Source organism: Cydia fagiglandana, chromosome 25 (assembly GCF_963556715.1).
Source record: "Cydia fagiglandana chromosome 25, ilCydFagi1.1, whole genome shotgun sequence".
Taxonomy (NCBI): Eukaryota; Metazoa; Arthropoda; class Insecta; order Lepidoptera; family Tortricidae; genus Cydia; species Cydia fagiglandana.
This window is the reverse complement of record NC_085956.1, coordinates 6,993,710-7,020,372: the sequence shown is the minus strand read 5'-3', so window position 1 is coordinate 7,020,372 and position 26,663 is coordinate 6,993,710. Positions and strand designations below refer to the sequence as shown.

Sequence of the window (26,663 nt, the reverse complement as noted above, 5' to 3'; positions counted from 1 at the left end):
AACGGGAACGATACACGATCGATGAAAGACGAAATGCATATAATAATCAATGATCGTACATTTTCCAGCATTTTTGGTGCAGCAGAGTGGTGTTAACGGAGTTAACTCACATTTATAGATGGGTCTAACGCGAATTTTACCTTGATTTACCGACGTTTCGACACAGGTTTCACTGGTCGTGAAACCTGCGGCTGCGGCTGGCTGATGATGTGAGTTAATATAGTAGTATACCCTATAATGGACGTGGAACCAGTAATGGGAAAAAAAACATAATTCCTCTAAAATAAGTATCTAAAAGTAGTTTATAAACACTGGCTGTATGTTATCATACATAAGAGTCCTAGAGCTGTCTCAGTTTGAAGTTTCATTAAATTTGGTAGTTTTTTTAAGAAATTGGCGTCAACCCAAAAGTTGTCGTGTCACTGAAAAAAAATACCACTACGAATTCTTAACAACTTCGCTAAGAGAGGTGAGTTAATTTATTAAATTTTAATTAATTAATACTTGATGAAAACTAGAATGTGTTTTGTTAATTGCATTTACCATGAGATAAGGTATACAACACACTATGTTGTGACTCCACAGATGTAACAAAATAGTGGTATTTGGCCCAATCCCATTATAGGAGGTGTAAAACTGCGTACCTACTATGATGGGACAATTGACAGAATGATGCTTGCCATGCTATAATTTTATGTTTAAACAATACAGAAGTAAAATGTAGTTACGAAATATGTCAATCAGGAGGTATTCTCGGACTTCGGATAAATTAATATCGTTTTTCCAAACTTTTATTTAACTTGCCCTGTTAGTTAGTGTGGGTCCAATCTTGGTAGCTGAATTTGAGCCACTTTTCGATTTCCGATTCAGTTGAAATTTTGTGTAAGTACGTAATTAAGTATGCAAATCGGATGATAATAAAATGCAATTATGATAACATCGACCTGATCTGATGACTTATTTCAATATTTTGGAGACAGGAGGTGGCCATGGGAACTTTATCGCAATAAACCCTAACTAATTGTGTTTGGGTATATTAGAATTGTCTCGATGGATCTAATACAATAATAATTGGCTGTGGAAAGAAAAATACATTCAGCGATAAAAGCTTATACCAAAAATGGATTTTTTTGCCGTAACTTATTCCCCATTTCAATATTTTATACTGATAGAGCAAGTAGAGCAATGTCCATTATAGGGGGTCCATTACTGGATCCACGTCCATTACCGGGGGCCCATTACTGGAGCTTTGGTGTCCATCACTGGAGAAAAAAAGCATAGTTTTAATTTGTTAAATATGTGGAAACTAATTGCATTATCTTTGATACAACACGCCTAAAACATGAAAGACGGATAGGACTTTCATCTTTTAACACGCTAAGCGGTAGACCATTTACATGTATAAGGGAAATATCATAAATACTCCAAATTTTCTCTTAAATGTCCCATGACTGGTGCTGTTACTATATGTGTTCAAAACGCGAAAGTTTAAAATATTATGTTAACGGAATTGTTGTTTGTTACAATTTCAACTGAAATGGTAAATTAAGGTTAATATTAACGTAATTAACGCTAGTTAATCATTAGGGTTGATATTATTTATACCAATTCCGTTAACACCACTCCGCTGCACCAAAAATGCTGGAAATGTACGATGTCTGATAATAATACCTACAGCAACATTATTTAGATATAAAAATATTGAAATTTTATTTTACACACTTGCATATGCCTCCAAGAATGCTACAATTTGATGAAAATTGTGTCTTTGCTTAATAGTTATCTAAGAATCTTTTTCTTTGTTTTTTTTCTGTTACTGTACTGTTTTGCGACAATAAATGGCTTTTTTTTTAAGAATAAATAGTAAGGCATATGTATTCGTGGTACTCGTATGTTAAAAATATGTAGTGTATTGTGTACATAATTTGTTTTCTTTTTTAGTTCCAGTTTTCATCAGCACACTGTGAAAAATATCCATGAAAAATACTCTTTCCTAAATACCTATTCCAAAATACTAAGTACTGTGTCTGTCCCATAAACAACCTCAGTACAACCTCCGCAACCTCGCAGTATTTTTCGTGCGGCGACGGAGCTCGCATATTTTTACCAAAAAAAAAATAAAATTTTAGCCTTTTTCACATAAAACCACTATTTTTTACTCCAATTTATCTATTCGTGGTATATTTTTGACCTGAACTTTCTAGAATTTTGACGTATACCCGTATTTTTAACCTTTTTGGTGTGTATTAGTGTGTGGTAAAGAAAAAATAAATAAAGTGTAGTGTAGTGAAATTGTGTTCTTTTTTAATAGATTTTTTATAAGTGAGTATTTAGTGTTAACAATACAGTTTAATAATATGTTTTTTTTATGTATTAGCAAGTATTAGTAAGTGTGTGTTAAGTTGTTAATGCATTATAGGTAATAAAAAATGTTTAGGTACGTATACATTATTACAAAGAAATAAATTAAGCGTTTATTTTTTTATTTGCTTTTATTCTTTAGAAAATTACAGTAATAAAAACACACGTATTTATTAGGAGTCACGTGTCACAAAATAATATTTGACTATATATTGTAAAGCAAAGAATTTATTAATTAAATGAATTTTAATGAAAATATGAAACAAGTTACAGTTAATTCGCTATAATTAGAACAGATGGTGATTTTTTTTATTTAATGGCCAGGATAATCGAAAGAACTATTGTTTAAAATATAAATAATTCAAATTGTCCGTAATTACAAGAAAACACAGTAAGTAATCACCTCAAGAATACTTACTACAACTTTTTTTAATATATCATTCGTGGCAATGACGCCAACGAATGATATAAAAAACCGGCCAAGTGCGAGTCGGACTCACCCACCGAGGGTTCCGTACTTTTTAGTATTTGTTGTTATAGCGGCAACAGAAATACATCATCTGTGAAAATTTCTAGCTATCACCACAGAGAGACGGACAGACAGTCGGACGGACAGCGAAGTCTTAGTAATAAGGTCCCGTTTGTACCCTTTGGATACGGAACCGTAATAATTGCATCGACCAATGAAAGATCACCAAGGTGATTGTGAAGGTCATATCAAAACCAGTTCAAACAAATAACAAATTGTTAAAATAGAATCAATCGCATATAATATGTGGTTTTCAATACATATAATATTTTAAACTTTCGCGTTTTGAACACATATTAAGAGCCAACAGGAGTGGTCATTTCTCCATACAAACGTACTCCTCATTTTCCTCCGTGGTTTTTGAAGCTAGAGCAATGATTTTTTCAACACAGATTAATATTGTCAATATCCGAGTCGGACCGTTTTGCTTTTTTTGATATTTTTGTTTTTTAAGGCGCTAGAGCCCTTTAAAAAATGGCCAGAATGGCCTAATTGACTATGCCGCAATGAGAGGCGTGGCATTCAAAACTGATATCAATTAGTCAAAAAATCAAAGCGGTCCGACACAGATAATTTCATTCATTTAGATTTCCAAATTTGGTTACGATTGCTTAAGTTTTGGAGGAGGAAACAGAGGAGTACGAAACCTCGATTTTTGAGATTTTTACGCAGGATTTTTCGCCTTGTCCTTATCGCACTACTTTTAGGTGCCGCTTCCGTTAGCGAGACGGGTATATTTACCTAAAATATTTAAATCTCAGCTCCTGTTTCGTCTTAACTCACCTTATAGACGGGTCTAACGCGAATTTTATTCAATTACCTTGATTTACCGACGTTTCGACACAGGTTTCACTGGTCGTGGTCGCGGCTGACACGCGGGTGTCCGTCTGTCCGTCCGTCTATAATGTGAGTTAAAATATGTGGCTATATGTGGGTGGTAGAAAAGGGTTCCCTATGCACATGTAGCACAAGGACCCTTCTCTTGGGAAGGTTCTTACGCACATGAAGCCTTCGTGTGCATAAGAACCGATATATCGGAGCGGCCAGGGCACTCAAAAATATCTGAACATGCACGGTAATGTTTATGGGGGTTTTCAGAAAAAATTGTAGCATATACTTTTTTCTAAAATCATCAACTTTTGGGTTACTTACACTTACAATCACGAGCACTTATTGAATGAGACAAAGAACAAACGGCCCAATTCGAACTTTAAGATACGTCAGTTAATAGATCTAGAAAAGATATGGATTAGATATGTCAGTGTCAAACAAGTGTCAAAAGCGACGTTTCTTCAAACAAAAACGTCACTTTTGACACTTGTTTGACACTGACATATCTAATCCATATCTTTTCTAGATCTATTATTTGACGTATCTTAAAGTTCGAATATAGCTGAAAGTGTCCCCAAGATTTCATACAAATTTTGGGTGTCAGTTTTGTAACGGTCCATACAAAATGTATGTGAAAATGCGTTACAAAACTGACATTTTTTTCGTTTTAAATGAGTTTCCTCGTGATTCTGAGTAGAGAAAAACCAAAAGTTAATTGGTTTTCGAAAAAAAAGTAAATGATACACTTTTATGTGAAAATAATAATAGGGACTTTTTACAGATTGTATAGATGTGTACACCTATTCCGCTCTGATATACCTATATTAAATTGTATTTTACCTGTTAGTGTTTAATCCTTTCGCATTTTCTCAAAGGTTAGCTGGGAGAGATCCCTTTTAGAGATAAGTTCGCCTTTGTACACAACATTTTTATTTATGTTTTGTTTTTGTCCTTTTTATGTAAACGTTTATGTGCAATAAAGTGACATATATACATACATACAGGGTGGAAAGATAAGTCGGGCCCTGGAGGGAAACTACCTTAAATCCTTAAGCTGGCTCATTTTACTTAAAGGAAACATTCCTTTATTTTTAAAAAGAAACAAAACTGCATTCAAAGATTTTTTTTTCTTTTTTTCTTCAATTTTGCTTGTTTTAATAAATTTGAGTACTAAATATTAGATTTTATGGATATTTTGTAAGACAGACGAGTGTAAGACCTAATGTTTCTTGGAGAAATGTTATCATTAACATTAACTGTATCGACTAGCACAATAAAATGGCGAGTTTTTATTTATTTGAATTTTTAGTCGGTTCGAGTCCCGGGCGAGGCATGCGAGTTTTAGAAAATCTTTGAACACTATATAATACTGTATAATGACAAAATGTGTCTATGATTGCTAGGTGATGGCGCCAGTTAAATTCGGACTGTTCAAAACGAGGAGTCGGGATCAGCAGGAGCAGCCTTCCACCGAGAATCTACTGCACAGCGCCAGCTCTGAACTAGGTACAAACCATAGAGTATTATAAGTAAAGAAAGAGTGGTAATACCGTAGGTACAGTTAGCAGCAGAAGTTGCTAAGCGGGCGAGGTGTTCAAAATCACCTTGACACGCTCTTATTCTCTTAACAATAAAGTCGCGTCAAGATCATTTTGAACACCTCGCCCGCTTAGCAACTTCTGCTGCTGACTTTACATCAGTTTTCTTACCAAAATGCGCGTTATTTCGTAGTCGACATCTAGCGCCAATTAGCGGAATTTATCAGTACTGCTAGTTGACAATAGATGATAAATGTTTCCTTCTTGTAATCGTATTCGTTTTTCAACAGCGACCCCCGGCTCTCCGATCCCTTCAACGAGTAAAGGGCAGAGTGCAGACGCAGATTTCTACTCACCAGACATATCGGTGTTGCAGCTCGATAGCGACGATGAAGATGTAAGTTTATTGTAGTTTTATAACCGCACGTTAATCGCACGTCAGTCGCACGATAATGGCCCGACAGTCGCACGATAGTCGCAGGCGCCACGCTAGATCAACGAGTAAAGGACAGAGTGCAGATGCAAATTTCTACTCGCCGGACATATGGGTATTGCAGCTCGATAACGACAATGAAGGTGTTAGGTTATTGTAGATTTATAACCGCACGTTTAATCGCACGTCAGTCGCACGATAGTTGCTAGTCAGTCGCACGATAATGGCCCGACAGTCGCACGATAGTCGGCAGGCGCCACGCTAGATCAACGAGTAAAGGACAGAGTGCATATGCAAATTGCTACTCGCCGGACATATGGGTATTGCAGCTCGATAACGACAATAAAGGTGTTAGGTTATTGTAGTTTTATAACCGCACGTTTGATCGCCCGTCAGTCGCACGATAATCGCATGACAGTCGCACGATAGTCGGCAGGCGCCACTAGATCAACGATCGAGTAAAGGACAGAGTGCAGAAGCAGGGTTCTACTCACCAGACATATCGGTATTGCAGCTCGATAGCGTATGTTTCTTGTAATTACACAAATTTCGCACGACAATCGCATAGCAGCCTAAAAACAATCACACGATAGTCGCAAGAGATATTACTTTATACAAAAACTAGTTTCGGCGTAAAAAAATGTTTCGATTACAAATCAAGGTTCGCGTTTCGAGAGAGATTGCCAAATTAGGTCGAGCCGAAACTGTATTTGCGGTAGTATCCGGCCCAAGTTTTGGTTTTGGTTTCGGCAGGTTTCGACATATAAATCATGTTTCGGCCGAAAGTTCGTTTTCCTGGCAGGGTCGTCAATCCTGGCAGGGTCGCCATGAAATGTGGGGCGTTCGGTACTCAGCAGACGTTCTTACAATTACTACCCGAACGACCCACATTTCATTTCGGCCGAAACAAGAGCAAAACCGAACCTTCGGTTTCGGCACAAAAATAGTTTCGGTCGAACTGTGGGACACTACGAGTAAGAGTGACATTCCATTTCCAACTGCAGCTGCAATACTGTTCAATTTTACTATGGAAACGCGTCGCTGTCATTGTCAATTTCCATAGAAAATGAACAGTATTGCAGCTGCAGTTGGAAATGGAATGTCACTTTAACAATGTAAAATCTATAAGAGCTACTCGTATTTCTTTAAAAGCTACATAAAAGCTACAAGAACACTCAAAATAACATTTCGATTCATTTTCCTTTTAAAAGCCAAGTACTCGACTTCCCTTTTTCTTTTCCAATAAATTTGCTGCGATGTTGGAAGTTCCCATGTTTTCCGATATCCAGTTCGGGTTGTTTATTATTTATGTGGGTTCCGTGAAATAAAACTGAATTTTGTAAAGTTTTAAGTGAAAGTCTTGGTGATGGCACATTTATATATTGTAGCTTTGATTGGAGGGTTGATAGCGTGACGTGACGAACGCGTTGGCTTTGAGTGTCATTTTGTATGGGAATTTAAGTTTTCAAAACGTCCCGCTTGGCGCGTTATTCAAAATACCATACAAAATGAGACTTAACGCAAAACGAGTACGTCACGTCACGATATCGAATAAAAATGTACGCTAGGGCTTTTTTGTCAAAAAAGGACAATGATTTAGTAAACATAAAGCGATTGATTACTTGATTAGGTATAACAAGGAAATGTTACGCCGAGATCGTCCGGACACTTGTTCAGTTGAGATAATTATTTACTCAATGCGTTGGCTTTGAGTGTCATTTTGTATGGGAATTTAAGTTTCCAAAACGTCCCGCTTGGCGCGTTATTCAAAATCCCATACAAAATGAGACTTAACGCAAAACGAGTACGTCACGTCACGATATCGAATAAAAATGTACACTAGGGCTTTTTTGTCAAAAAACCGGGCAAGTGCGAGTCGGACTCGCGCACGAAGGGTTCCGTACCATAATGCAAAAAAAAAAACAAAAACAAAAAAAAGCAAAAAAAAACGGTCACCCATCCAAGTACTGACCACTCCGTCCACTCCCGACGTTGCTTAACTTTGCTCAAAAATCACGTTTGTTGTATGGGAGCCCCATTTAAATCTTTATTTTATTCTGTTTTTAGTATTTGTTGTTATAGCGGCAACAGATATTACTGAATCGCGATTAGAAAGGGATTGAGATAGCTGTCAATCCATATTGATTTTGACGTAAGTGTATGGAAATCTGTTATTTCTAATCCCTTTCTGATCGCGGCATGATAATATACATCATCTGTGAAAATTTCAACTGTCTAGCTATCACGGTTCGTGAGATACAGCCTGGTGACAGACGGACGGATGGACGGACGGACAGCGAAGTCTTAGTAATAGGGTCCCGTTTTACCCTTTGGGTACATACGGAACCCTAAAAAGTACAATGATTTAGTAAACATATAAGCGATTGATTAGGTTTAAAAAGGAAATGTTACGCCGAGATCGTCCGGACACTTGTTCAATTAAGATAATTGTTTACTCAATAACATTTTGTTAAAAACCAAACCAACATCAAAATATTTATTTTATCAGCATTCCGACATCTAACGATGGCTGCGATGCGATGCTGCTCATGACACATATTTTTTTGCATGGAAATGCAAAAAAAATTAAAGGCATTTGGCAGGGTTCCGTATTAATCATAGTCTAATAAAACATGGTCTTCTCTTCCCAGAGTAAACATGGTATAATAATATACTCCACCTGGTACTCTCTTCCCGTCTTTTCTAGGCCACCTGACTGACACAAGCCTACGTCATCATGCGACAGCGCGTGATTCAGGAGACGTGAGCAGGACCAAGACTGCGCATTTTGTAAATCATAAGCAACTGTTTCGTATCAGTATTAGTGAGATTAACGTTAATTTTCTCCTCGTGTTGAAAAAAAAATTAATAAATTTATTTACGACATGCATGGTCACCCTAAAATTAGAATACTAAACTACCGATATTCTGTGTCAAATTGAATGTCATCACTGTCATCACGGTCTGGTTACTTTTGAAAACGCGTATCTCACTCAAGTTTGACAGTTTATTTTCTTCGTAATCAAAATGCTGTCATTGCGGTTAAAGAGGTTTTATGTTTATTAATTAAGTCTTGTAGGGTGACCATGATTGTAGACAGTTAAATTTGCCCTCACCAAAAAGTTAAAAATAGGAAAAAGTGTCGTTGTTTCATCTAAATACGACGGTGATCGATCAATTATCATTTACTGAGTATGCAGGATTAGTCCTGCTCACGTCTCATGAATCACCCTGTATATAGCGCTATCGCATATTATCATATAGCGCTGTCGCATGATGACGTAGGCTTGTGTCAGTCAGGTGACCTAGAAAAGACGGGAAGAGAGTACCAGGCGGAGTATATTATTATACCATGGTATTTACGAATGGTTCCATTCTCCAACCTGGGCATGTCTCCAGGACTCCCCTAATTCCAAAAGTTCCCTTCCCCACTAACACAGTGGCTTATTTATGAAAAAACTTTCTAAACAGGACTGGCTCATGTCACTTAATTCGGATAAATGTACCATTCTTCATATTGGGCCCACAAATCCTCAGCTTCCATATACCATGGGTACACAGGTCCTAGAAAAAGTGAACTCGCAAAGAGACCTTGGAGTCACTGTAACAAGCAACCTAAAGTGGGATATGCACATCCTGGAAATGACAAAAAGAGCCAACTCACTAGTATACCTCATACGGAAGACCTTTAAGACAATTGATAAAGCACTGTTTCTAAAACTATATAAGACGTACATAAGGCCTCTACTTGAATATGCTTACCAAATTTGGAGTCCATACTTTCAGAAGGATATAGCTTTACTTGAAAAGGTGCAACGCAGGGCAACTAAGATGGTATATGGATTACGTAATAAGCCATATGACCAAAGGCTTGCCAATCTTGGTTTGACAACCTTGGAGCGAAGAAGACAGCGTGGTGACCTCATTGAAACATTTAAGATCATACATGATTATTACGAGTTACCTGAACTAAAGAACCTGTTTGTTATGAGCAAGAATCATCGTCTAAGAGGCCACAGCTTAAAGATTATCCGAGTTCCCAGTACAAGCAATCCTAGGAAGCACTTTCTATCAAACCGCGTCGTACGCGAGTGGAATAAATTACCAGAAACAGTGATATGTGCTCCTTCAGTGAACAGTTTTAAAAACAGACTTGACAAACACTTAAAACAACTAACAAAATGAACATTAATCGTTAAAAAAAAAAAACAAGTGCAGTGATATACACGCATCAGCTTTCAGCTGCTAGTGTATTAAACAATATAATAATAATAATAAACGTATTGCTAATAACGTATTTACACCAAAACGTTCGGCCCAATTACTTTAAAAGCTTCTAGAAACTTCGCGGCATTGAATAACGCTCGTGGAACTTCGTTGGTGGTTTGTTATACAGGCCATTATTACCTATGGCTATTATTATATAATTTAGCCAGCTGAACAAGCGAACACAATTAAAAATTGATTACAAAGTTATAAGGGGGACGGTTTTTAGGGTTCCGTACCCAAAGGGCAAAACGGGACCCTAATACTAAGACTCTGCTGTCCGTCCGTCCGTCCGTCTGTTACCAGGCTGTATCTCACGAACCGTGATAGCTAGACAGTTGAAATTTTCACAGATGATGTATTTCTGTTGCCGCTATAACAACAAATACTAAAAACAGAATAAAATAAAGATTTAAGTGGGGCTCCCATACAACAAACGTGATTTTTGACCGAAGTTAAGCAACGTTGGGCGGGGTCAGTACTTGGATGGGTGACCGTTTTTTTTTGCTTTTTTTTTGTTTTTTTTTTACATTATGGTACGGAACCCTTCGTGCGCGAGTCCGACTCGCACTTGCCCGGTTTTTTGCATTATGGTACGGAACCCTTCGTGCGCGAGTCTGACTCGCACTTGCCCGATTTTTTAATTTCGTGCGCTCGATTTACTCACTTGAAAGTCTGTGGAAAACGGCGAATTGAGAATTTTGAAATACGAGCAATAATGAGCTTTCGAAATTCGTGCATAACAATACCTACTACCATATATTCTACTCAATGGCCTCCTAGCCTAGTCGGTATATAGCGCTATCGCATATTCTCATATGCTTCGCATTCGTAGGAAGGGTCACCTTCCTACGAAGCAGGAGGTCCCGGGTTCGAATCCTAGTAAGGGCATTTATTCGTGTGTTCATCACAAATATTTGTTCCTGAGTTATGGATGTTATATAAGTATTTATACATATGTGTATATTATATATATCGTCGTCTAGTACCCACAACACAAGCCTTATTGAGCTTACTGTGAGAGTGGTCGATCTGTGTAAAATTGTCCTATAATATTTATTTATTTATTATTTATTATGTACTACTAAAGGGGTTTACTAAAGGGGTTTTATGTTACTCGTTACATTTAATTCACATCACTTATTCCGTCCTGAATACTCCGATACACGCTTCAATAGGTACTTAAAGGAATGAACGCTTCTCAGTACGATATAAAGTTGAAAGCATTTTTATTGGTTATCGGGTGACTTGTGTCATAAAATACCAATTATTACTCACATTCATCTGATACCAATGGTATTTAGGCACTTGTCCCACCGCCGACAATGAGCGATAATCGAGTAGAACGATAAACTAGAAACGAGTGGGCGAGCGGCGAGAAGCGAGTGTTAGCTCCAATAGTTTTGTCGCTCGGCTATAGGCGAGTGTTCGAGTGCGACGGGCTATTACTCGCGTCACTCGCTCAGGCAGTGCAGCGTAGCCGAACACGCAGACGTCGCAGACTTGTTCAAACCTGCACGCGAGACACACTGTACGGTGGTATTAGCGGTTATCTGCTCTGAAATCCACGCTGAAAATTCACCGCTGATTGGTCTCGCAGCTTGAGTTCTAACTACGAAGGAGCATCGCCGAGCGAGTACCGCTGAGCTAGTTTTATCTTATCGCGGCGACAAACTAGTAGAGCGAGTGTTCTCGCCGGCAGTGTGAACAGCCAGCGATGAACTAAATATATGTGTCTTTTTTACTAACATTAGGATCCTAATTTTTTGTTCGTTTCTTGGGCGAGAAAATCGCCGATAGTTAATCGCTTACTCGCTCTTGGTGGGACAAGTGCCTTACAAGTCTTAAGATCTGTCGAAACGCGAACAATTTGTCGCCAATCTGATTAAATTGTCTGATCAAATCAGGTGGTACGGACGCAAACGCCAATTTGGCCACTTTCGCCAATTTTAAATTTGTGGTGATATTTGAGCGATTCAAATTAAAATAATGCCCCTAAACGCGCATACTAGCGTCACAAATTGGTATTCTTGCATCCGCACTCCATTGTATCGGTAATATCGGTCATAATCGGCGGTTGGATTCGGCTCATACGGCGAGCCAAATTGGCGGTTGCGTCCGCACGGCCTGATTTGATCAGACAATTTAATCAGATTGGCGAAAAATTGTTCCCGTCTGGACACGCTTTTACGTTTTGTGCGGAAGATTGTCGCGTTTTAACAGTGAACGCATATATTTAGTATGGAAACCGCCTTTAGGAACATTACCGTTCAAATTCTCGGGCCAAATTAGCACACATACAAAATTACGCCTACATTTAAATAAGACGACGCGTTTACAGAGCCTGTAATCAAAGCTGGTAAACAAAATAATAGTCATCTTTATTACACTAATCGTACATAGCTAAGTGTAGATGAAATGCATATAATGTCAATAACTACCAATCAGCGACATTAATCCGCTAATAACCTTCTTGCTGTACGTACTGGCCGCTGAGAATTTGCGGTTCATATTTGATTAGAATATGACTTGGACAGGGATAGGTTTATGCCATACATTAAAAAACCAGTCAAAAAATTCACGTATAATAATTTAATGCAGGTTAAAAGATAACTAGTTAAAATGTTGTTATGAAATGACAGACTAACTCAACATAAGTAAATATATCATTGTTGTATAAATGTATTCCGCTATAATAAGTATTTTGTATATTTTATTATAAATTTGTATGGCAGTGCGAACTCACGTTCAGGTATAGTCTGTCCGTTTTTCTAAGATCAAGTACGCCATTGTAAATGTATGGTAAACTTGATCTTAGAATTCGGACTGGCTATACAGCCTGCAAAATTCACATGGGTACACGAATCGGGTCAAAAATATTTGAATAGGCGGAGTCACAATAAATCCCCACTTTCAGTTCCAATGGAAATATTTTATATGTATATAGCCGGTCAAGCAAGTTTGTCAGTAGAAAAAGGTGCAAAATTAAAATTTTGTATGGGACCACACCCGTTCGCGCGCTTACATTTTCTAAATTTACCGCTCTTTTATACTGACGGAAATGGCTTGAGAGAGAACCTACATATATGTGACGGTAGAGGGTGGATTCGAATGAACAACATTTTCAGATAATGTGTGTATTTGTTAAATTAATTCAGTAGAAGTGTATCTACATATAGGAGACCGGGTATGATTATCTCACGAGTTATATCTCATGAATAGAACATATTCTAGATATATTTCCAGGCATCCACTTAATTTCATGTCTCTCTAATTGGACAGCTTTTTTCCATAGTTCTCTGCGAATAGCATCTTGTGGGAATCTGAATGGAAAGTAATGTGAAATGATAATATCAAATTTAATTATTAATTTGAAAGAATGAGGTTGTTTTTTTACAGCTCCATCTCATGAAATAAAAAAGGAAAATACAAATCTGTAAGAAAGAATTCATTACCTACTACATTTATAATTATACAGAAAATACCTAACCCAAGCACAAGTTAATAAAATAGTCTACTTCATTTGGCATAACACCATCCCTATTATCCTCGCAATTTAAAAAGTCGTATGTTGTTATGAAAGTCGTATGCAGTTGTTACGTTTTAGCTTAGCACGGTAGTATTGAAAACAAATCGTCATGTTTATTCCAAATTTTACTGAAGTTATCTATTTACTACAAGTGAAAAGTGATTCCACTATCCTTGGTATGAACTAAAATAACTTCTGCACCACTTCACGACACATGAAAACATTTTTAATTACAAAAAAACGCTGTTTTTATAAATCAATTTAGCCACCCGTAACTGACTGTCATCTCGGACGAACTGAAGTTGCGAATCGAATAGTTTGTAAGCACCGCCTACAATCGAATAGTTTACGTTGGGTCATAACTAAGCGGACAGAATACTTCCATGTATATCAGTTCGCTGCGCCACCCCGTATCGTGGCTCATTATTGTCATAGACAGAAATGCTTAGAAGAGATGCCTTTGCCCAGCAGAGGGACACAATAGGTTCACAAATAAATAATCACTACAACACCTTATGGCATTTCACCCACATGGCTGCGTCCCTTGGAGTGGCCGGCGTTGGCCCATCGTGTAGAGGAGCCATTAAAACAAAGTTCCTCGCCTCGTCTGTTTGTATGTTCGCGATAAACTCAAAAACTACTGAACGGATTTTCATGCGGTTTTCACCTATCAAATAAAGAGTGATTCTTTGAGGAAGGTTTAGGTTTAGATGTATAATTTGTTAACCCGTGCGGGCGGGTCGGTAAATAAAGTCAAATTGTCACCATAGAGAGAAAAAAAAACCGGCCAAGTGCGAGTTGGACTCGCGTTCCAAGGGTTGCGTATATTACACAATTTTTAACAAATTTAACAATGTATTTTTTATGTGAAACATGAGTGTAATCTCTTTTAAAAAATCCGTAGGGGTCGGATCAAAAACTGTAATTAAGTCCGACTCACGCTTGACTGTACATTTCTAATAGATTTTCCTGTCATCTATAGGTATAGACCTATTTTATGTATTTTTTTCAAAATTTTAGACTTAGTAGTTTCGGAGATAAGGGGGGGGGGAATGGTAATTTTTTGCCTATTTTCTTGAATAACTTCTAAACTGTTTATTCTAAAATTATAAAAAAAATATATTTGAGATCCTTACAATTAAGCTCTTTCATTTGATATGTAACATGATATAGTTTGAAAATTTTTTTTATTTTTATTTTTTCATTTACCCCCCAAAAGTGGCCCCCATGTTTAAAATTCATTTGTTTACGTTACATGTCCGTATTTGGGTCACAAACTTACATATGTGTACCAAATTTCAACTTGATTGGTCCAGTAGTTCCGGAGAAAATCGGCTGTGACAGACGGACAGACAGACAGACGCACGAGTGATCCTATAAGGGTTCCTTTTTTTCCTTTTGAGATACGGAACCCTAAAAAAGTGGAAAAAATTGCTGCCTCTTTAGCTGACTGTACTTTCGAGCTCAGAAATGTCTTCACAGGCCAACGTTCCAAAAATATATTTACACGACCTGATTGCCAGTGTGTTAGAGGCGTGTATAATTATATTTTTGAAACGTTGGTTTGTAAAGATGTTTGTGAACTCGACTGTACCTCAACCTTCGGTATACAAGCGTTTGGTTCAAATATTTACCACGCGGATGATTACTTTTTATCGATCCTGATATAAACGACATAACCTCAAGTTTGTCACGAAAAAGAAATTAATACCTATAGTCTGTATATTTAGGTATATTTAAATAAAAATAAACACACAATTTGTACATTTTCGGGTAGTTATAAGATTTATTGGCTATCCGGCCAATTACAAAACCGCCTGGATCAGTCACTGAACGACCCGAGTTTAACCTACATTATTTGATCGTGTAATGTTTTCATCTACCCTCAACTGGCTTAAGGAGCCATTTGAGGATAGATTTTGTTATATTGTGTTATATGTCTATGAACACCCAATTTTGTTGCAGATCGGTTCAGAAAAGCCTACGCCTACCAGGCGAATCAGCCATAGCAGTGTTATAGAGGATCCACTGGTAAATTATAGTACCTACATTACTATACAAGTGCGAAAAGTAGGAAACTGACGACCGAAGGGAGTGTTTTAAATCGACACGAGTTGCGAATTACCTTTTCGAACATTTTATGGCTCCTCTACACGATGGACCAACGCCGGCCACTCTAAGGGACGCATTATTTTATGCTCCCTGCAAGTGATATCGCTATCTCATTCTACCGCATGGCTGCGCCCCTCGGAGTGGCCGGCGCTGGCCAATCGTGTAGAGGAGCCATTACAGTACCTACATATGGCCCTTAAATTTTTGACATATTAGGCACGTATTGTCCTTAATCCCGCTCTAGGGCAGTAAAGTTTTTTTTTTTTTTTTTTTAATAATCAAGTATACAGTACCACTTTACAGAGTAATCCAATGCGCGATATGTATTACATAAAGGAAGACAAAAATAAATAATTAACATTTTACAACCCACTTAAAAATATTATTACAGTAAATATTATTACAGTATAACTAAATATTTGGCTGATAGCATAATTTCCAGCTTGTTATCTTTGTGAATTCACTCAGAGTGCAGTTAAATATATCTATTTTGGCGGAGACTTCGTTCAATTCTACTATAATGATACATACTGCATAATAATATCAGGGGTCTACAAACTTTTTTACCTATTGCGCCTCAGAAACTTTCGCGCCCTGATACGCCCGTATCAGAGCGGCTACCGCGAAAACCGAAATTCTCAAATTGCGGGGATCTTTCTCTTTTACTCCAATGAAAGCGTCATTAGAGTGACAGAGAAAAATCCCCGCAATTTGCAAACTTCGACTTTCGCGGTTATAGCCCTGGTTGCTGCTGTTAGGGCTGAACTCTTGGAGCCTGGCTCCCGTGAGCCGGACGCTTTGGGTGTCAGCGGGCCGGATTGGAACGCGTCGCGGGCCGGGGTTTGGAGAGCCCTGGCCACGTAGCCACGATGCCAATCGCTTACGCTCCGTAGCGATCTAAACGCAACTGTCACTGTGTCGCACTAAGGGTCCCCCCACATCTGGCGTCTTTCGAGCGTCGGCGTCTACAATTCTATGGCCGACGTCGACGCAGCGTCGACGCAACTGCGCAGCGATGTCATTTTCCATAGCGCTGGACCGACGCCGACAGACGCCGACGCTCGAAAGACGCCAGATGTGGGGGGGCCCTAATATGGAAGAGTGATAGAGAGTCATAATGCTTTTCGTTGTCGAAGCGATAGCGATTGTAACCTTGGCTAGGCCGGCAGATCTATATAATAAATGATCTCTGAAGATTCGTTTACATTATTTATCTCGTTAACCCTACTTTACACAATTCCCTCGGTGAGTTGGGTGGACAGATTCTCCAGAAATTAATTAATTAATTATTTGACAAGTCTGCTGGCTTTCCCTTGTATTTGCAGAATAGGGGATACAGTCCCGAATTATATGTATATTATAACGTGCTGATTTAGGGTCAAGGAGGGAACAGAGGCTCGGTAGAAAAAAGCCGGGTACAGTGGCTTACTCAACCTTATTTCAACACGAAAGACCCGATATTTGAGCGACTGAGCTACTGTTCAAGCTGAGCCACTGTTTCCGCCTTGAGTCCTTGACCCTACATTATCCTCTAGCCGCCCAGAGACCTATAAAAAGGTCTCCTGTTCCATTCTAATTTGAACTTTGTGTTGACAAAATAAAATATCATTTTGCTTGGCAAGGTTTGACGTATGGGCGGCTAGAGGTTATAACTAGACCTCGTTCGCGGCTCTGGCCGTGTAAAGCTACAAACTTTCAACAACCACATATTCACCACGGATTTGAATCTCCCTTTATATTCTGGTGATTTATTTCATGCATGGTGTAAAATAATTTATTTTAAATACAGTCATAGAGAAATATAGTAAGACAAGAGTGCTCACTCCATACATCAGTTTTGGTACCAAAAATATTAGTATTTTCATAGTCGACATCTAGCATCGAGTAGTGGAATTATCAGTACCGCTACTTGACAATAGATGTAGCGGCGACCGCAAAGTCTAATGCTCAACAATTTTCAGCTAATATTATAAACGGATTAACCGGAACTCTATTTTCAACTCCTGCTTATAATATTAGTTGTAAATTGTTGTTCAATACAATTTTCGTGGGTCGCCACTCGAGATACATCTAGTATCGAGTAGCGGTACTGATAATTCCGCTACTCGATGCTAGATGTCGACTATGAAAATACTAAGGTGTATTCGGGTAATACCGAAATTCAGACGAAAATCACCCTTAATTCCATCGTAATAAAAGTCTCTTTTCGGAATTATCCGACTGTTTTCGACATTCGGAATTACCCGAGTAAACCTTAATATATATTTTTGGTAAAAAAAACTGATGTATGGAGTGAGCACTCTTGTCTTACTATATTTCTCTATGATACAGTCAAGTACCCTATCGTCCATGTCCACAGATGAACTACCAACACCTAACCAACCAGTCATCCATCGATCACGACGACACCCCTATAGACGACGACGCGACCTCCTGCGATGCCAACTCCATACAGTTCGACGAGACCTCCTTAGCGCCGAGCGAAGACCTGTCGGTCTACTGTCTGAAGAAGAAGAAGAACCTCAGGAGTGCCAAGGAGGTGCAGCAGTTGAGGGATTTGGATATGTGGAGGGCGAGCGACGTTGAGGTTATGCAGGTGAGGATATAACTAGGCACCAAGAACAGAGAACTCGAGGTACACCAGCAAAAATGGGAATCTCCCTAACTCCTTAAACTCCCGACCAATCCTCCTCATATTTCAAGTAAAAAATTGCACTTATCTAAACTACGTTCCTGCCAAATTTCAAGAGGAATGGATCAATCATTCTCAAGGTAATCATTTTGAATATAAAAACTAGTTGTCCTTAAGACCCTGGGATGCCAACTCCATACAGTTCGACGAGACCTCCTTAGCGCCGAGCGAAGACCTGTCGGTCTACTGTCTGAAGAAGAAGAAGAACCTCAGGAGTGCCAAGGAAGTGCAGCAGTTGAGGGATTTGGATATGTGGCGGGCTAGCGACGTTGAGGTTATGCAGGTGAGGATATAACTAGTCACCAAGAATAGAGAACTCGAGGTACACCAGCAAAAATGGATGTTCCCATTTTAATCTCCCTAACTCCTTAATCTCTAGCCGCCCATATGTCAAACCTTGCCAAGCAAAACGTAATTTTATTTAGTCAACACAAAGTTCAAATTAGAATGGAACAAGAGACCTTTTTATAGGTCTCTGGGCGGCTAGAGGTTAAACTCCCAACCGATTCTCCTCATATTCGACCTAATAAAGACCAGGCGAGGGCCGAGCCGGAGCTCCCAGCCCTTCGTTTTCTATTTAAAGTACCACGTGATCACCGAACAGCCGTCATAGAAAATGACATGTCGGGCGCTTCAGCCCGGGCACGGCCCGGTCTACCGTGAGTCATCCTTTAGGTATGTTTACCAATTCGTAAACCTTACTGCAAAAACGTAAGGTAGACGATGGTTAAATACGAGTAACAGTGTTATTGTTAGTACTACTTATGTACCTACTTGTGTTATACTCATGTGCTTACCAAAACGTAGTCAGGTGTAAAAATATGGGTGTAGACAACTTACTCAAAAATATGTCCCATAGTTCTTAATTCGCTGACATAGAAGCTATGGGACATATTTTTGAGTATGATTTGTGCACCCAAATTTTTACATTTGACTGTACAAACTAATAATTTACAAAACCAGTCAATCTAGAATAATCTTCCGAATAAAAACCACAAAAAAAGAACCTGAACCTGAAGAAAGGCCAGGGGGCCGATTTTTGAATTTCGACTACTCGATTTCGTGTATTTCATTAATTAATATCTCCACTACTAGGCATTTAAATTCTACTAATAAAATTGAAATCGAGTGATCAATACCACTAGATTCCAAATGTTTATCGCTCGTATCTCAAAAATAAGCATTTCGCCGTTTTCCATCGATTTTCGAGTGACGAAATCGAACGATCGAAATTCAAAAATCGGCCCCCAGGTCAAGAGCACCCTAAACCGGCGAGCGTGTATGAGGAATGTTATGAATGTGAAGGAAGTGAAAGAGGTATGTCAGGATCGTACGAGTAGCAAGTGGAAATCCGTGGTCTCTGCCTACCCCTCCGGGAAATAAGCGTGATTATATGTATGTATGTAAAAACCACAATTGTCAACAGAACCTCCTAAGTCGGAGTGGCAATCTTAACGAGCAGTTCAAATGGGAGGCCATCGCCACCGCACGAGGGCTCTGCACACTCACGGACAACTGCGCTTGCACGGATTGTGCACGTGCCAAGTACTTGGCGGGGATGGCGGACGGGGACGGCGGGATGAGCGCGGCGCCATTGTTAAGCGTTGGTTGCGTTTTGCAGTAAGGCTATCGGGCTATAAGATAAGTATGTGAAAATGAAAAGACTAAGATATGTATTCTTTTTCTACTGAATTATCCTCGAATATTGTAAAGACAGAGCAGTAAGTTAATGAAAATCTCTCAATCTCAAACGGGACAATGACAAAATGTTTCTCTATTTTAAGTGTGACACGGCGAAGAATTTTTGGTATTTATGTTGATATTTCATCAATATCTCCTACTAAAAGAGTAGATAGGTTAGACAGACAGATAATGTGTACTCTGACTCTAACTGACAACTGCATTTGCACGGATTGTGCACGTGCCAAGTACTTAGTGGGAATGGCGGACGGGGACGGCGGGATGAGCGCGGCGCCATTGTTAAGTGTTGGTTGCGTTTTGCAGTAAGGTTATTGGTAACATTCCATTTCTAACCGCAGCTGCACTACCGGTACTGAACGCGTCGCTGTCATTGTCAATTTCCATAGTAAAATGAACAGTAATGCAGCTGTCGTTGGAAATGGACTGTCACGTTATCAGGCTATAAGTATGTGAAAATGAAAAGACTAAGATGTATTTCTTTTCTACTGAATTATTCTCGAATATTGTAAAGACAGAGCAGTAAATTAATGGAAATCTCTCAATCTCAAATGTGACTATGACAAAACATTGTTGGTATTTATGATAACGTTTATCCTCTAGCCGCCCAGAGACCTATAAAAAGGTCTCCTGTTTCATTCTAATTTGAACTTTGTGTTGACAAAATAAAATATCATTTTGCTTGGCAAGGTTTGACGTATGGGCGGCTAGAGGTTATTAGAATCAAGAGAATAAGAGCGCGTCAACGTATATTTGAACACCTCGTCCGCTTAGCAACTTTTACTGCTGACTGTACAGAAATTGTCAAAAACTGCCCACCAAACCAAAACCAAACCAAAAACCAAAACCAAACCAAATACCAAAACCAAACTAAATAAACCAAACCAAAACCAAACCAAACCAAAAACCAAAACCAAACCAAATATACCAAACCAAAACCAAACCAAACCAAACCAAAAACCAAACCAAACCAAAAACCAAACCAAACCAAATAAACCAAACCAAAACCAAACCAAACCAAACCAAAAACCAAACCAAACCAAAAACCAAACCAAACCAAAAACCAAACCAAATCCAAACCAAACCAAAACCAAAGGTTATTAAAACCAAAGTCAAAGTTACCATTACGGAATTAAGCTTTAATGATATAAATGGACTCTAAACGTAATTAAAACTAATGAAGTTCCCATTAGCAGCACTCGGGGCACTAATTAAAACAAATTAACTATGCACAGGTACCTAGGGTTGCCAGATCGGAAGGCGCTATTATCGGGTAACAATAAAAAAGCTGTGGCTATCGGACCGGAATTAACTTGTTCGTGACTATAGATATTATATATTTATTATATTTAACGTTGGTATTCTATATATTTGTTATATTGTTAATTCCAAAATTTATCTTATATTATTTATTTTCGCCCTCTTTTATAATTTGATTGACTTTCCTCTAGTCTATTGTACTCAGTGCTATATTTGTCTACCGTTCTTCTTCAATTTTCATCTACTCAAAGGTTAACTGGAAGAAATCCCTTAAAGGGATAAGTTCGCCTTTGTACTGCCTATCCTGTGCCATAAATTTGTGTTTTGTGTTTTGTACAATAAAGAGTTTACACATACATACATACAATATCAATTTTTCGGGATTTTAGGCCTTAAGCCTTTATAAGGCAGAGGGAATATATTTCCCACTTGAATTTTAACTTTATTTCAAAGTGATAGAATTCAATTTTGCATATTTCCCGACACCGTTATGCCTTATATAAAGGGTTAAGTCGGGAAAAAAAATACATTCAAATTAAAGTGATTGTATTAAAAACAATGATATTTTACATTATTGGCACTACGTCAGCTCGCTCGCTCGACGACAGTTCGGAACTTCAAATTATTGTTTTATAACGTGGAGCTGTTTTTTGGGACAGTTTACACTTTGTCGGGTATCGGGAACACATGCTAAAAATCGGGAGAGTCCCGCCAAATCCCGACCATCTGGCAACCCTATAGGTACGTCTAAAATACCTGGTGTCCTCGCCCAATATTGACATTTTCATTATATGCTTGTGTATTGTATCTCGCTTTTAGGTATTTTATGAAAATTTGTGCGAGCGAGATGAGCTGAAAGTAATATCAGTTAGCTTAGCATAGGAGCGCCGCGACAGTATCTCACGCGAGAAATAGAGTATATCTTTTCCTCACTTTAATAAATAGAGAGGCGATCGAAAATTTAAATCTGAATGTCGTTAAAATGAAGTATCGATGTAGTGCAAAATTGTTTTCCATCGTATTTTCACAGAAACGTACGAACGTGTCTTGCTATTTCAATCAGTCTCTATGGTCTCGGACGTCTCGGTACAAAAAGTACTGCGGTTGACAGAAGTAGCATGACAAATACGAACGTTTCCGAGAAAATACGATGGAAAACAACTATGCGTTACATCTGTACACATTTCATACTTCGAATCGACCTCTATACAAGTACGGCTACGGCGTAGCACGGCTTTGTTTAATAGCTCGAAAATTATACGAAAACAAGGTTGTCTACGGCGTAGCGTGGCCATAGCGGCGTAGCACACGTAGCGTCATTCCGTTGTCAAAGTGAAGTGACTATCAATTTCACTTTAACGCCACTTGCACCATCCTACTAACCTGGGGTTTACCAGTTAAACCATTAACCCAGTGTCAAATTGTACTGTGTAACTCCAGGTTTAACCGGTTAACATCAGGTTAGTGGGATGGTGCAAGTGGACTAACAGCGTATTCTGATCTTAAAAACGTCCATACGTTTAGATACGTAGGTTATGAATTAGTTCATAACCTGTTATTAATATCAGAATACGCCTGTAAATTGAGGTATGTTCAGATTTTACTTGTGATACCAAACAACCAACAGATAAAGAGCGCCATTTACTTAAAAAAATCTATCTAACTCGCTATCAACGCATCTCGCTCATACATAAACATCTTAACAAGATCAGATTGTCATGGTTCGAATGAGCTCCAATACCTTTTATACGCGGTCGCTGAAAAATAAAGATAAGATATGAAGCATAGAATTTGAATAACGCTACCCGCAACATCGGATTATTAAAATGTGGACGGAATGTTTGAATACATACAAGTAGGTATGTGGGGGAAAATCCTTATTATATTATATTGCGAGGTTCTTTAATAAAAGATGCAGTGGCGAGCAAAATATCGGCATAGGATTTTAGCTTAGAGCCACAGAGTAATTAGGTACAGTAATAGGTTCACAAGACACTGTAAGTAGTACCAAGTTACTGGTACTACCTAAGCAGATATTGTCAGTAAAAAATGGCGGCAAATTTGAAAAATGTAAAACACTTGAAACTCTCGCGTTTTGTACACATATTCAATTACACAAACGGGTCTACCGCGATATAATTTCATTGTGGTCACGGAAAGACCAGGTGCTGGAGCTGTGGTCTTTCCGTGACCACAGCTGGTGCAACTCAGCTGAAACGTCGGAATTAAAGGTAAAAACAATGAAATTATATCGCGGTAGACCCGTTTGTGTAATTGAAAAATGTAGGCGCGAAGGGATATCGTCTCAGAAAATTTGAATTTCGCGCCTTTTTCTACTGACAAGATTTGCTTGACCATCTATAACAATGACGATGTATGCAGCTCGCCCCTCACACCCCGCACGATTGCCCTGTCTATAGTTCGTTTTTAGGGTTCCGTACCCAAAGGGTAAAACGGGACCCTATTACTAAGACTTCGCTGTCCGTCCGTCCGTCCGTCCGTCCGTCCGTCCGTCTGTCACCAGGCTGTATCTCACGAACCGTGATAGCTAGATAGTCGAAATTTTCACAGATGATGTATTTCTGTTGCCGCTATAACAACAAATACTAAAAACAGAATAAAATAAAGATTTAAATGGGGCTCCCATACAACAAACGTGATTTTTTACCAAAGTTAAGCAATGTCGGGAGTGGTCAGTACTTGGATAGGTGACCGTTTTTTTTTTGTTTTTTTTGCATTATTATGGTACGGAACCCTTCGTACGCGAGTCCGACTCGCACTTGCCCGGTTTTTCTAGCATCAGAAAGAACTTGCAAGAAGGTAAGCGATCTTGACATGTCTTTTAATTGAAAAACGCTTTTTAAAAATCAAAGACTATTACTTATGAAAGCAGAAGAATATAAATGATCGTATTAGATTCGTAATTGTTACATATTTGCCGTAACTTATTTTTAACATGTGTTTTTCAATTAAAAGACTCAAGAATCAAGATTGTTTACCTTTTTCTAATGCTAAAAAAACGAACTCTAGACAGCTTCGTCGAATGATTGTATTATTTTATAGACTGTGGCTATGCTATACATTTCAATGTGGCCGCCAGTGTCTGCCATTAGCTCGCTATCGCGGCTGTGATTTGTACACAGCATCAGATTACACCATCACAGGCTAATGACTGTAACTGTATACTTACCTCATACAAGCTTCATATTATATAACCGCATTGTGGCTGTGGTTAATACGTTGTTATTTCGTACTTACCTCTGTTCTAACAAAAGTATGAATTCACTAGATAAATAATTCAGTAAATTTCCAGTATTTAAATTCACATTACATTCCTTATTTGTAATTGAAGAAAGTTGGCGCCATTATGAAGGTTTTTTTAGATGACTCTCAGTTTAGCTTTTACGTCTACTCGAACGTTTAAAAAAACATGTTACGGTAAAATTTTTAAAAATTCTGATTCAGGTAAATTTAGAAATTGCTGAAAGCGTTTGAAAACAAGCACGGGTGAAGATAGATGAAATTAAAATTGCCGCCAGAAGGGAGATTTTTGTAAACCATATTTAATAAGAAATAATTTGATTGAGAATGAGAATCAACTGACGAGGAACCAACCAAAAGAGATTTTTGGTATAAAGTATACTTATTGGTTTAGGTTAGAAAAAATAATATCTTAAGTACTGCTCTGTTTTTAACATTATTTGTAGTTCTTTTTTAAAATCAGTATTTGTTTTATAACGATTGTAATTCATTAAAACTATGGCTATCTAACTAAAGAGGGATTGTGCCAATATGGTCTGAATAGATGTAAAAGAAAAAAAAAGTATTTTTACAAAATAAAAACTTTTAGACATAAGTGGATGTCTAGATTCTTCTTCTAGATACTTAGATGTTAGTACTGTGTATTAATATAATGTATGTCTGTATGTTATAGCCTAGTCTGAAGATAATGGAGCAAATTAACTACCACGATGTAAAAACAATGAAATTATATCGCGGTCACGATGTTTTCGTAGACTGGGTCATATTCACGAACTTCAATATTTCGCTCTTGCTCTTGCAATAACAGAAAAAGGGCTTGTGCACAAATCACGTGAGTTTCGATATTCAGGAATAAATCACGACAAATCACTTCGGGGGAGGGGGGTATAGGGTGACCTCACGTGTATTTTTCTACAGTGAATGAAACTAAGAAAAAATACCTACCACATGAGTAGATACTTTTTCTCGGTTTCGTTAAACATAAATCTTCACTCCGCACTTGAAAATAGCGTCTATTTTACGATACTTTGGAGCGCGTGACCTTGACCGGTCGGATAGAACAAAATCAAAAAAATACACGTGAGGTTACGTGGGGGAGGGGGGTAGCCAAAAACCACACCAAATATCACCGGTGAAACGGGGTCAAACCAGGGGTCAAACGGTAACCAAAAACATCTCGCGTGATTTGTGCACAACCCCAAAGACGAATGTAGAAAATTGAAGGTCATGGTTTGCCCTAGTCATAGCAATAAGGGATAATTTATTCTGATGTACCTATTTATCGTGCGTTATCGTGATGTACAGTTAGGGTTGCCAGGTCGAAAGGCGCTATTATCGGGAAACAATATTAATTTTTCGGGATTTTGGGACTTAAGTCGGGAAACAAAAATACATTCAAATTAAAGTAATCGTATTAAAAACAACGATATTTTACATTATTGGCACTACGTCAGCTCGCTCGGTCGACGACAGTTCGGAACATGAAATTATTGTTTTATAACGTGAAGCTGTTTTTCGGGACAGTTTACACTTTGTCGGGAATCGGGAACACATGCTAAAAATCGGGAGAATCCCGCCAAATCCCGACCATCTGGCAACCCTATGTACAGTCGAGTTCACAAATATCTTTACTAGCCAACTTTCCAAAAATATGTTTACACGCCTCTAAGGGTATTCCACCTGTACAATGTCATTGCGTCTCACTCTCTTATTTAAGCAAAATTTGAGACGCAATACACATTGGACAAAGATATTGGACAAATGGAATACCACCCTAAGACACTGACAATAAGGTCTTGTAGATATATTTTTTGGAAAGTTGGCTAGTTGGCTTGTGAACTTGATATAAAGAACATGATCAATTCCTTAAAGAGACTTAAGAATTAAGTTTTATTTAAAATGTCCGTTTAATAACAACTATTTTAATAATGTTGTCAGTGGCGTAGCTAGGGGGGGGGCGGGGGCGGTCCGCCACGGGTGTCACCCATTTAGGGGTGACACCCGACCGTGAACATCAGTAGTGTCACCTATAAATATTCGTAAAATCATGTAAAATGAAAGCGATGGAGTAAATCCTGAATCCTGAGCGACTTAAGATAAATTACAATTACTCTTTTTAAATATATTTTACAATTTTGATTGAATTTTGGGGT

General features: G+C 38.3%; 1 protein-coding gene across 1 annotated transcript; it reads left to right on the top strand.

Annotated features, from left to right (window-relative positions):
- The first annotated feature begins 5,127 nt into the window (after window positions 1–5,127).
- Window positions 5,128–20,866, top strand: LOC134677086 (uncharacterized). The gene is made up of 5 exons (XM_063535535.1): window positions 5,128–5,227; window positions 5,550–5,656; window positions 15,453–15,518; window positions 17,959–18,195; window positions 19,718–20,866. Exons 1-5 carry the CDS (start codon window positions 5,128–5,130, stop codon window positions 19,913–19,915), a joined length of 708 nt encoding a protein of 235 aa, XP_063391605.1. The 3' UTR covers window positions 19,916–20,866.
- The last annotated feature ends 5,797 nt before the right edge of the window (window positions 20,867–26,663 follow it).